This window comes from Hipposideros armiger, unplaced genomic scaffold, assembly GCF_001890085.2.
Source record: "Hipposideros armiger isolate ML-2016 unplaced genomic scaffold, ASM189008v1 scaffold_597, whole genome shotgun sequence".
NCBI lineage: Eukaryota > Metazoa > Chordata > Mammalia > Chiroptera > Hipposideridae > Hipposideros > Hipposideros armiger.
Window position 1 is genome coordinate 43,071 of NW_017731947.1, and position 13,111 is coordinate 56,181.

General features: G+C 36.9%; 1 protein-coding gene across 1 annotated transcript in view; it reads left to right on the top strand.

Annotated features, from left to right (window-relative positions):
* Window positions 1–1,037: 1,037 nt before the first annotated feature.
* MMUT (methylmalonyl-CoA mutase) overlaps window positions 1,038–13,111 on the top strand; it is a 33,999-nt gene continuing 21,925 nt past the window's right edge. Inside the window, exons 1-4 of the mRNA XM_019624645.1 lie at window positions 1,038–1,163; window positions 4,691–5,115; window positions 6,107–6,474; window positions 11,555–11,712. Of these exons, the coding sequence (XP_019480190.1) occupies window positions 4,731–5,115; window positions 6,107–6,474; window positions 11,555–11,712 (911 nt within the window). The 5' untranslated portion in view covers window positions 1,038–1,163; window positions 4,691–4,730. The remainder of the gene's footprint in view (window positions 1,164–4,690; window positions 5,116–6,106; window positions 6,475–11,554; window positions 11,713–13,111) is intronic.

Sequence of the window (13,111 nt, forward strand, 5' to 3'; positions counted from 1 at the left end):
ACAGACATGAAAACAATTACTGTATATAATTATGTATGTGACAAATGTTGTAAGCGCTAAATGACTGAAGGACTATCAAAATGGTGTGTGTGGACTATACAGTATTCAGAGCAAAAAACTGTACTTGAGTTACATTTTGAAACACTGAGTCGGAGGGGAATGAAGTATGCGACAGAAAACAGCAAAAGGCTGACGGCAGGACAGCTTGCAAGTAACTGGTGCGGTCAGGGACAGGAAAAGATCAGCGAGGCTTTCGACGTGGATGGGAGAAATGGGCAGGAATGACTGGAGCAGTCCTTTGCGGCCAGCCTCTATGCTGCAGTGCAGAATTTATTCTTTACCGTGAGGAAACGGGGAGGCATCCTAGGTTGCCTGGTTCTCCTTACCAGCTTGCTGAAACTCGTGCAAACCAAGCATCTCAAACTAGACCCCTATCAGGGCAGAAGAGGTGAGCACGACGTCTGGCAAAACACAAATGCACAAAGTTTACCTCTTGACACGTGACGCATCCGGGGAGCGACGCCGCCGACCGCAGCAACCTCGAGGCCAAAGACACTAATCTCTAAGGCTGCACCTGGCTCCCCGAGTGACTGCGGGAGAGATTAAGGAACGAAGACGACGATCAGCATGATTCGGATAAAGGAGGCGAATCAAGTAGTTAAATCCTTGGCCTGGAAGGGCAGACCTGTTCGGATTTCCCTGCCTCCGGAAAATCACTTCACGCTGCTCAAATGCAACCCGCGGAGTTTGCCGCAAACGCGTTGGCCACAAAACTGCTTCCCCAACAGGGACCCCCTGGAAGGTTAAGCGCTTTCACTGCTCACCAGCCCCTATTCTTGAACTCAGGGAGCCGCGCTCAGAGCAATTCGCGCCCAAACAATTGAAGCGCAGGAATCCCGGAAGTGGGCTGGTAGGAACCGGAAACGCCTGTAGCGAGAGGCGGGCAGTGAGCTTCACTCCTGACGTCATCAGGAGCGCGCACACAAGAGCGCGAGGAGATTGGCTGGAGGGAGGGCGTTGTTGGCCTACGCCCCCGACTCTGTGCTTGGCGTTTGAACTTGCTCAGTGGGGGACCCAGCTGTGTGGCCCTGTGACTCGTAGGGCCGGGAATCTCTGGGTTCAGCCGCGCTCTCCCAAAGCCGAGGTCCGAGACAGGCCGGCCGGTGAGTAGGAACTGTGCACCTTGCGGCACGCGAGCCTTTCACATCCTCCGTTCTTCTGGCTCCGCTCTCCCCCGTACCCCTGTCCTCTGAGTTTCTGTCCTTTCCATCTTCCTACCTTCCTCCTTCTCTACCTTCCTCCTGCGACGGGACCCCGCTCTCCTCTACCTTACCGTTAGGTTTAGATTCTCCACCGACCAGTGAGGTTCTTGGGAGTTCGGAGGTACCGTAGGAAAAAACGTGCGGTTAACGCCTCGGGCCTGTCGACATTTTCCGTGGTCACCTAAGCACCCGAAGTCACTCTAGGCAGAGGTCACTTTTTACGATTCCAGACGGGTGCATTGGTTCCACAGGTTACCGTGAGGCTTTTTTTGTACGAGGCAGCGGGACTGAAAGTGACTTTCAGGGCACAGGTGGAGGTAAGGGAGGTAAGGGAATAGGAAAGACAGGTCTAAGTTGATGTAAAATTGGAAATTACTAACTTGTTCTCAGTTTTATTTAGAAAGAACCGTCTTTCAGAAGCTTGACACCATGGCTAGTGTGTGTAAACGTTTTAAATCACTTGATTTTCTCCCAATATATGCTTATGTTTAATGATTTATTTAGGCTAATATTAAATTTAATTTGCATGCTCCATGTTATCATCTCCAACCCAAATTGGCTGAATATTGGAGGTGATTAGTTCTTGAAATATTAATGTGGAGCTACACGGACACAGTTTGACTAAACTTGAAAGTTATTTGCTTTGCATGTTGCTTCTTTGGATGCTTGAAGCCTCTCCTGATGGATCTTCTGAGAAAGTTTAGAAGTCCTGTTGCCATCAGCAGCTGTTGTGTTCTTATCTAAAAACGAAGTCTGTTTCCAGCCTTTACCAATTTGTCATGTGATTTTCAGGAAGTCACTTATATAGGGCTCTTTCCAATCATTTATCCGGGTTTAGGAAAGCCCCATGAGTGTTTTGTGTGAAATAAGTGTGATGTTTCTCATCAACAATATAGTCTCAGGCAGTTTTCAAGTGACCTTTTATATCGTTATTACCCTAATGGTTTAGTTATAACTTAATTATTTTTCTCTCCCATCTTTTAAGCTAGTATATGTAGAATATGGCTTGCAAGAAGATGGATGACAAGGACCCCGTGGATTTAAAGGAATAAAAATTATAATAGCTTTAAAAAAATAATGGGACTTGTTTTTGTTGTATTTCCTTTTAGACTTTATTCTATGCACCTTTTACCTTGTTGAACATACTGTATAATTTTTTATCCTGATTGTTTTCCTCAATACTTTTTGAGTTTTCTTTTTTAAAGAAACTATGCATAACATATTTTAAATTTTTACTTATGTGTAATACATTTACAGATAAATGCACGTCATAATTGTACAGTTTGATGAATTTCCACAAACTGAATACATCTATATGTAATCATCATTCAGATCAAGACCCTCAAGACCACAAATGCTCCTCTCTTGCTCCCTTTCTGTACTAGCCACCATAAATAGCCATTCTTCTGACTTGTAACATTAGATTAGTTTTGCCTATTTTTTAAACATTTTAATAGCTACATAAAATTTTATCATTAGTATATTCTATAATTTACTTACTCATCCTACATTGTTGATGATGTTTCTAAGCTTTATTACAAGAAAAAAATATAGGGAACATTTATTTTATATAGTAACTTTCCCAAAAGTGATGTTCCTTAGTGCAATGGCATAATTATTTATGAGACTTTTTGTACATATTCCAATTTGTTTTCCAAAGTGTTTAAACCAGTTAATACTCCCAGCAGCGGTTTATGTCTTGTTTCACAATCCCCTAACAAAAGTTGGGTATTCTTATTTTCTTTTAAGCTTTACTAAATTGTTAGGTAAGAAATGGTCTGGAAAATAGAATTTTAAGCTCACATTACTTGTTTACTTATCCATGATGAAACAATATGGTATGATAACTGTGTTAATAAAATTTGCATCTCAACATGTTTTAAAATACAGTACTGGGTTCTAACAAGTAGTAATTCAGGTGAACAGTTGATTGCTGTGGGGAATGTTGATCAAGCTATTTTATTTCTTTATTTCCCTGGACCTTAATTTCTACGTATGTAAATGATGAAATTGGATTTAATCGGATTTAGACACCTAGTATAAGACTCTGCGCTAGTTATAAGTAATATACAGCTCTAATGTCAGAGCAGTGTATAGACTAGCAGAAATGAAATATATACTCATATACATATATGGGGGTGCCAAAAAATGTATAGAAATGGTACTTTGGTTGCTCAAGCAGTATTTCGCTGTAATCAAGTGTCTGGATGTTGATGGTAACCACTTTGAGCACCTTTTGTAACTGCAGAAATCAAACGTGACTTGCCTTCATCTTTTGTTATCAGTATATGTTGAGTATTACAATTTTAATACAGTTTTCCTTTCTTAAAATGTGTATAAATTTTTTGGCACTATATATAGAGATGTATATATGATTTTATATACATGCATTTTATATAAATATTAAATATATCTTACATAAATAAATGTATTTTATATAAGCATAAAAACCAGTGTTCTAATATGTTGTCCTGTGGGAGACGATATATATATATATGGTATACACACACACACACACACACACACACACACACACACACAGGGAAACAGGGCTATAGATTACTGAAGAGATCTTTTAGCCCAGCTTGTGGATTCAGGGAGAGGCTATATTAGTTAAATGCAAGATCTTTGAAACAGGATCACTTAGATTCAAATGCTGGCTCTCCTGTGCCTCAGTTTCCTTGTCTGTAAATGGGGATAATACTAGTACCTATGTCTTGGTTTGTTGTGAAAATTAAAATTGTTACTCTCTATATAAAGTCTTAAAGCAGTGCCTGGCCCATAGAAAGCCCTGCATATTGGAGATGGTGTCTTAGCTGAATTAGCCAGGGAAGAACATTCTAGGCAGGTGGAAGAGCAAGAGCAAGTCACAGAACTTTGACGTGTGCAGGGAACTGGAGGTAATCCGGTATTTCTAGAACACAAAATGTGTAGAGGACAAATGCAGAGATGAGTTGGAGAGGTAAGCTGGGAGCAGGTCATAGAGGGCTTGAATGCCTGTTTGTCTTGTTTACCACTTTTTCCTCTAGCACCCACCACAATGCCTGTCATACAGTTAGTGTTAAATGAAAACCTTTTGAATGAAAAAAATCAATGAGGAGGCTGTTATATTCTCTACATGATGCAGACAGAGCCTTTGAAAAATTTTAAGTGTGACATCAGCTTTGCATTGGTGTCAGTGCATAGAATGGATTAGAGGGGGCTAAAGCTGGTCAGGAAAACCAGCTAACAGGCTATTGAAGAAGACTGGAATGTTAACAGTAGTTGTGGAGAAGAGGGGCCAACGTTATACAATACTAGGTACAGGAAGCAGAAAAGGAGACGCGAGGAGATCATACGAATATAGCTTTTCCTTTCTCTTTTCTCACCCGTAGCTCCCATTTTGCCTGTCTCTCATAAATAAATATATGCTGTGCTTTTTTTTCTAGGTCAGTTTTTGTTTCTGTGGGGTGTTTTCCGTGTTCCATCATGTTGAGGGCTAAGACTCGGCTTTTTTTGCTTTCACCTCATCACCTGAAGCAAATAAAAGAGTCATCAGGCTCCAGGTTTTTATGGCAGCGACTTCTGCACCAGCAACAACCCCTTCACCCAGAATGGGCTGCCCTGGCTAAAAAGCAGCTGAAAGGCAAGAACCCAGAAGACCTAATATGGCACACCCCGGAAGGAATCGCCATAAAGCCCTTGTATGCCAGCAGGGACACTAAGGACTTACCTGAAGAACTTCCAGGAGTGAAGCCATTCACACGTGGACCATATCCTACCATGTACACCTTTCGGCCCTGGACCATCCGCCAGTATGCTGGCTTTAGTACTGTGGAAGAGAGTAACAAGTTCTATAAGGACAATATAAAGGGTGCGATTTTCATATGAGATACAATACTTAGGCTCAAACATGCTTTCTAACCTTGGCTCTTTTTGAGGGGAGGCTAATCTCTATAAAGGAGATAGCCATTTTATAATTTTGTAGTTTAGATTATACTCAGAAAAAAATGAATGTTTTAACTTCCATGGTCAGAAGGAGGTGAGCAAGAATAACATACTAAATTCCTGAAAGCAGACAATACGTACACACACATTGTGTAAAAGGAATTAAGTGAAGTATGAAGAAAAGAGACATTGACTTTGCCTTTGAAAAGCTTTTTGTTAACATTGTTAGGATAGGACTCGGAGGAGAAAATGGTTTAAATGATGCCCCAACTAAGTATAAATGTATTCAGTATAGTCTGGCATTCATTCTCTGAAAATCGTATTTACTTTTTCTTCTTCTGATCTATAATAAAATCATATTGTTTGAATGCTAAACTTGAGGGTCTTTAAGTTTGTATTGGCCATGGAGGCCTGAACTTATATTAGTGTAGTATATTTTAGTTTTTTGCATGTTTTTCATAATTGTTTCCCAGAATATTTGAGTGGCCAAGACATCCCGTAATGACCATATTTAAAAGAACACAAATAAGCAAGCATGCAAATCCTAAATGATGTTAACTATGTATAAACAGCCAGATCTTTACATGAATCTTAAAATTATTTCTATCAAAAATTTTTAAGGTAAAAAAAATCATCAGATGGACGTGAGATAAATGAGATGTTTTGGTCTATTCCTTTCATCCTCTCTTATAGTGAGGTCTAGAACTCCATTTGTGTATTTTAGCACATGGAAAACAACTGACTCTCTTAGGAAATAAAGTATCCATTTAAATTTGTTTTGACATGCATGAACTTAAAAATACATTTGTTATAAAAGTATACTGTGATGAGATCAATCAGCACTTTTAGTAGTGATAGGTAAATCAGTTTACTTATATGCCAGACTCTAATCTTCCGTTATTTTTTTCTTTATTTAGCTGGTCAGCAGGGATTATCAGTTGCCTTTGATCTGGCAACACATCGTGGCTATGATTCAGACAACCCTCGAGTTCGTGGTGATGTTGGAATGGCTGGAGTTGCTATTGACACAGTGGAAGATACCAAAATTCTTTTTGATGGAATTCCTTTAGAAAAAATGTCAGTTTCCATGACCATGAATGGAGCAGTTATTCCAGTTCTTGCAAATTTTATAGTAACTGGAGAAGAGCAAGGTGTAGCTAAAGAGAAACTTACTGGCACAATCCAAAATGATATATTAAAGGAGTTTATGGTCAGAAATACTTATATTTTTCCTCCAGAACCATCCATGAAAATTATTGCTGACATCTTCCAATATACAGCAAAGGTATAATTTGTAGTTATTAAGGTTTTGTTGTAGTTCTTTGAATGTAGGAATTTTTATAAAATACCATAACCTAATTTGAATTTGGTAACTGAGTCTGAGTAATAGTTGTAATATAAAGTCAGGGTGTAGGTTTTTTTGTTGTTTTGTTTTGTTGTGTGTGTAGTTTCTTTAGTTTTTGGTCTTTAATGTACTAATTTTATGGTTTTTCATTACCTGTAGGAATCTGGACGCTAGACATTTACTGTATTAAAGTTTTTATTCTCTGATAATTGTTATAATCAGGGAGGGCTCATAATTAATACTTCTTTATTTCTCTTTGGAGTTCAGATTCATTTGTGAGTAGACACTGGTGTCATACAGATAGGGATCAAAATATTAGCTTTGTTTCTGCTAAAAACTGGATTAGAAGATACACTTATATCTGCAACCACAATGAGGTCCCTAATATTTCACCCCTGAATTACGTTCATCTTCCCCAATCACAATGGTAGGAAAAGAAGTGCCTTAAAGTGTTCTTCGATTCCCTTCAGAGGGAAACGTAGAGCTGCATTTTCCTGTGAGTAATTCACACCAGGGGTGCCAAAAAAATGTATACACATAACTTGTGTTCATCTTTTGTTATCAGTATATTTTGAGTATTACAATTTTAATACAGCTTTTTCCTTTCTTAAAATGTGTATACATTTTCTTAGTACCCTCTGTATATATATTTTTCCATCATTCACTCTTGGCCTCTTCCTGGCAATGCTCTCTTCCTTACCAACCTAAAGTTAGACCAGTATTTCATAGCAAAGGGCAAATCTCTCCTCCACCATCAAACCTTTACTTCTTTTACCTCTTATAATTGCTGTTATCTCACAACACTTGCAAGCATTGCCTACTCTCCTCATTTGATATTTAGTCTTTACACTTTGCAATTTTATTTATTTTTATAGATTCCACCTGCCCATGTAAATTGTATGGTATAGATTTGTACATTTCTATCACCCTTTTTTTTATTTCAAGAACATAGGCACAGGAGGAATGTGTTTACCAGCATATGACAAACACAGATACACACATAGTAGTAACTTAAACTGAATAGGAGGCGTTTTTTTTTTTTTTTTTCATGTAAAAGAAGCTGTAAGGTGGGCTGTCAGGGGCTTGGTTGCATGCAGCCACTCCAGTCATCAGGGTTCTAGTGTCCTTTCATCTTGCTTTCCTATTGTTGATGTGCCCACTCGTGGTTAAGGAGGTGGGTGGGCCAGGTGGGCTTGTGTGAGGAGAGGGACCCAGCTCCTCTGATAAAAGGTGAACTTCCACTTATATAGTTCAATGCACACACGCAGTAGTGAGAGAAGATTGGGAATGTAGTTCTTGAACTCTGAATTTATGGTTCAGGTATTATTACAGGAGGACAATGGAGGATTGTCACTGAATAGAGAGTAGCAGTCTGTGCTGTTATGTGCTTGGGCGGTTCACCTTGTAAGAGACCCTAATGCTGTCTACAAGTTGAAAATTGCTTTACATTCTCCCCTCGCTCCCCTCCCATTTTCCCCACAACCACCCTTCTGCTTTCTGTCTCTGAATTTGACTACTCTACATACCGCATATAAGTGGAATCACATAGTGTTTGCCTTTTTGTGATTGGTTTATTTCACTTAGCATAATGTCCTCAAGGTTCATCCATGTTGTAATGTGTCAGAATTTCCTTTCTTTGTAAAGCTAATAAATATTTCTATATTCCGGGATTTCTATTATTCTTAAAGAAATTCTGCTACTATGCTCTTCTTAATAGAGAAACACCTACCGATTTGTTTCCTTGCTTCTTACAAGCATTTGTAGACTCCAGATATACTCAAGTAGTATCTCAATTTCATGTAAGTCAATCCCCTTATTTCTTTCGTGATGGAGCATTTAAAAAAATTATTATTGGGGTGACATTGGTTAGTAAAATTACATAGGTTTCAAGTGTACATTTCTATAATCCATCATCTGTGTATCACATTGTGTGTTCACCACCCAGAGTCAGTTCTTCCATCACCATATATTTGATGCCCTTTTTTCTCATCTACCCCCTCTTACCCTCTTACCCTCAATCCTTTTACCCTCTGGTAACCACTAAACAGTTGTCTGTGTGACTTTCTGTTTCTTTGTCTTGTTTGTTTGTTTGTTTCTTTCAGATTTATATCCCACATATGAGTGAAGTCATATGGTTGTCAGCTTTTTCTGATTTATTTTTCTTAATCTCAAGATCCATCCATGTGTTGCTAATGGCAGTATTTCATCTTTTCTTATGGCTGAGTAGTATTCCATTGAGCATATATATCGTATCTTCTTTATCCAATTATCTATGGAAGGACACTTTGGTTGTTTCCATGTCTTGGACACCATGAATAATGCTGCAGTGAACATCGGAGTACATATATCCTTACAGATGAATGATTTCAAATTTTGGGGGTAGATACCCAGAAGAGGGGTTGTGGGTTGTATGGTAATTCTATTCTTAATTTTTTGAGGAACTTTCATACTGTTTTACATAGTGGCTGCACCAATCTGCATTTCCACCAACAGTGTATGAGGGCTCCTTTTTCTCCACAGCGTCTCCAACATTTGTTATTATTTGTCTTGTTGATAGCCATTCTAACAGGATGTAGTATCTCTTTGTGGTTTTGATTTACATTTCCCTAATAGCTAGTGAAGTTGAGCATGTTTTCATATATCTGTTGGCCATTTCTTGGGCGAAGTGTCTGTTCAGGTCCTCTGCCCATTTTTTAATTGGATTTTTTGTTGTTGAATTTTGTGAGTTTATATATTTTGTATATTAGCCCCTTATTGGAGGTGGTGTTTACAAATATCTTCTCCCATTCGGTTGGTTGCCTCTTTGTTTTGTTGATGGTTTCCTTTGCTGTGCATTTATTTACTTTTGCTGTCCCATTTATTTACTTTTGCTTTTACTTCACTTGCCTTTGAGGTCAAATTCATAAAATCCTGTCTGAACCCAAGGTCCTTAAGTTTAGTGCCTATGCTTGCTTCTATGCAATTTATTGTTGCAATCTTATGTTTAGGTCTTTGATTCATTTTGAGTTAATTTTGGTATATGTGACAGATAGCAATCTGGCTTCATTCTTTTGCACGAGGCTCCAATTTTTCCAGCACCATTTATTGAAGAGGCTTTCTTTTCTCCATCATTTGTTTTTGGCTCCTTTGTCGAAAATTATCTATCTATCTATCTATCTATCTATCTATCTACATATATGTGGGTTTATTTCTGGGTTCTCAGTTCTATTCCATTGGTCTGTGTGTCTGTTTTTCTGCCAATACCATGCTGTTTTGATTATTGTTACTTTGTAGTATAAATTGAAATCAGAGAGTATAATACTTGTTCTTTTTTCTTAGGATTGCTTTGGCTATTCGGGATCTTTTGTGATTCCATACAAATCTGATGATTTTTTGTTCTATTTCTTTAAAAAATGCTAGTGGGATTTTGATGGGGACTGCATTAAATCTGTATATTGCTTTGGGTAATATGGCCATTTTAACTATGTTGATTCTCTAATCCATGAACATGGAATGTCTTTCTATTTCTTTGTGTCTTTTTCAATTTATCTTAAAAATCTCGTAGTTTTCAGTATATAGGTGGTTCACATCCTTGGTTACGTTTATTCCTAGGTATTTTATTCTTCTTGTTGCAATTGCAAAAGGAATTTGTTTTGTTTGTTTCTTTTTCTGAAATTTCAGTGTTAGTATATAGGAATGCAATGGATTTTTGGACATTGATTCTCCATCCTGCAACTTGACTGTGTTTGTTTATTGTTTCTAATATATATATATATTTGGTGGAGTGTTTAGCGTTTTCTATGTAAAAAATCACGTCTTCTGCAAAAATAGTAACAATTTAACTTCTTCACTCCCAATTTGGATGCCTTTTATTTCTTTCTCTTGCTTGATTATTCTGGCTAGGACTTCTAATACGCTGTTGAATAACAGTGATGATGGGGATATCCCTGTCTTGGTGGTGGAACATTTTTTAAAGGCCTTTGGTTAGTTATAACTAAAATATTTGCAAAGTAAAATATAGATAATCCACACCATATGCTAACAACAACTGATGTTTTTTGAGTGCTTACTGTGTACTGGCCTAATACTAAGTGGTTTAGATGAATCATTTTATTTACTCCTACAACAATTCATGAGGAGGATACAATTATTATCTGTATTTTTATTCTTTAGGAAATCCAGGAATAACAAGGTAGAGACACTTGCCTACAGTCTTATGGCTAGTTAAGTGACAGCTAGAATTGGAGCACTCTGACTCCAGAGCCCATGTTTTTAACCACTATATTGAGTTTCTGCCATTTAGTTATTTTATGCTTGGTAAATTCTTGAGAAGGGTAATAATTTTTTCACTCTGCAAAATACTTAACATGAAATTTTAGGAGAATAGTGGAAATGCTGTTTTCTTAGTGATTATGGTAGAAAAAAATCTGAGATGTTTAGCATTAAATGTCACAGTTAAATCAAACTGAAATGTTTAATTTTTAAGCCATGCATTTTATCCTGTTTTGTTTCGATATCTAGTATTAGGGGTTGAATCATTTTCCTTTTTTTCCCCTGCACTGTATACTTATTCACGTTCAATGACTCAAATAAGATAATTAATAACTAGTATATAATAATTAAATTTATACATTGTCAGCAGATTAGCCCAAAGTTATGAGACTTTAGGATGCCTTATGAAGTTGAAGTCATTGGTTTTGCATTAAAGATGTCTTTATTCAGTTCTCAGGGCAAAGGTTACATTCCTGACCCCAGGCAGCTATTTTGAAGTTTAAACTTTTTGTGCTAAAGGATCGTTGGTACAAATTCTTTTCCACTACAAAAATAAGGCAGGACAATCCTTGTGGTTTCATTGACTCAGTCATTTAATTGGAAAGTGAATTAAATGTAACAAAGAAAGCATTAAATGTTTTCAGTTAATACAAGCTCCTTGTATATCTAAGTTGAACATCATTTAAAAATAATATCATCCTTTAGAAAATATGTTTAATGGAACCTTTTTCTATTTTTATTCATTGTTTTTTTTTATTATTTTATATAGCACATGCCCAAATTTAATTCAATTTCAATCAGTGGCTACCACATGCAGGAGGCAGGCGCTGATGCCATTCTGGAACTGGCCTACACAATAGCAGATGGACTGGAGTACTGCAGAACCGGACTCCAGGCTGGCCTGACCATCGATGAGTTTGCACCGAGGTGAGTAAATGAAATTCAGATATTGTCTCAACAGTTAGAAAATGCACAGGACCATTTTATGAGTGTACAGCAAAATATATTGATACAATGAATATTTACATATACATTTTATACTAGATTCTATGTTTTATCTGAATGATAATCATTGAATAAGCCAATACTATTTGTAATTAAAAATCTGAATTAAATTTGACCATACTTCTTGGTAAGTAAGAGGAACCTTGTCTCCTACTATTCAGAGAACACAATTAACTGGCACATTTTGACAAATAATATTAAAATGTAAGCATAATGTTTAAGACAGATTCTATTTTTTTTTTCATTTTAAAATACAGAATTCATCTATTACATTTTATTATGTTTTTCTGTTGTACTTAACAAATGTTTTGGAATTCATCATGCTATTAAAAACATTTTTGTTTCAAAACATCTTGTTAATAAAGTTGTATGATAAACACGAAAACACTTAAATGAAGTTTATGAAATGTTTAAATTCGGGGTCAAAAATTAGTCCAGTGAGCAATTACTTGGTAGGCTTTGCTCTGGGACAAGCACTAGCTTATGTGCTGGGAATACAACATGTGAAAACGTGGCTTTTACCCTCAGAGAGTTTATAGACTGGTGAATGCTCCTTATACAAGGAATCGTTGCATATAATGTCAGCAATTCTCAGAGAGTGGTCCAGGGGCTTCTGGGAGTCACTAAAACCCTTTCCTGGCTCTTAGAGGTTAAAACAGTTTTCAGGATTATATTAAGACTTTGCTTTTTTCACTTTCATTCTCTCAAGAGTGTACAGGGGTCTTTTCCAGACTATGATATGTGTTGTTGTAACAAATTGAATGTTGGAGACATGATACTACAAATATCTTCTCTTAAGCCATACATTAAAGAGATTTGCAAAAATGTAAAACAATGACATTTTATTATAATTTTTTGTTTTATTATTATTTTAATAATAATTACTTTTTATAACACTTTGACTTAATTCTGAGTCTGGCTCATTCGTTAATTTGTCTTAATTTACTTCATATTATGAAGCCTAATGTAGACATTGGAGAAGAAAGGTATTATTTTTCATAAAAATTTTACTTGATAACGTGTAGATTTATTGTTATTTCTAAATGAATTAATATATAAAACATTGATAGATATTATCCAAATAAAAAAGTTCTCTTTAAATGGTTGACTCCAGGGCTGGAATTGAGAAAAGTACAAGTTGAGCTGGGAACATCTTGTACCAGAAAGCAAGGAACTGCTCAAAAAATGAGGAGATGTGGAGGTAGTTGTGTCAAAAAGAATGGGAACCTGCTTGAATGAGCTGCTCTGGGCAAGTTTGGGACAGTTTAATTATTGAAAAGGACAGTCATGCAAGTGAATTAGAGAACTAAATAAGAAGGAA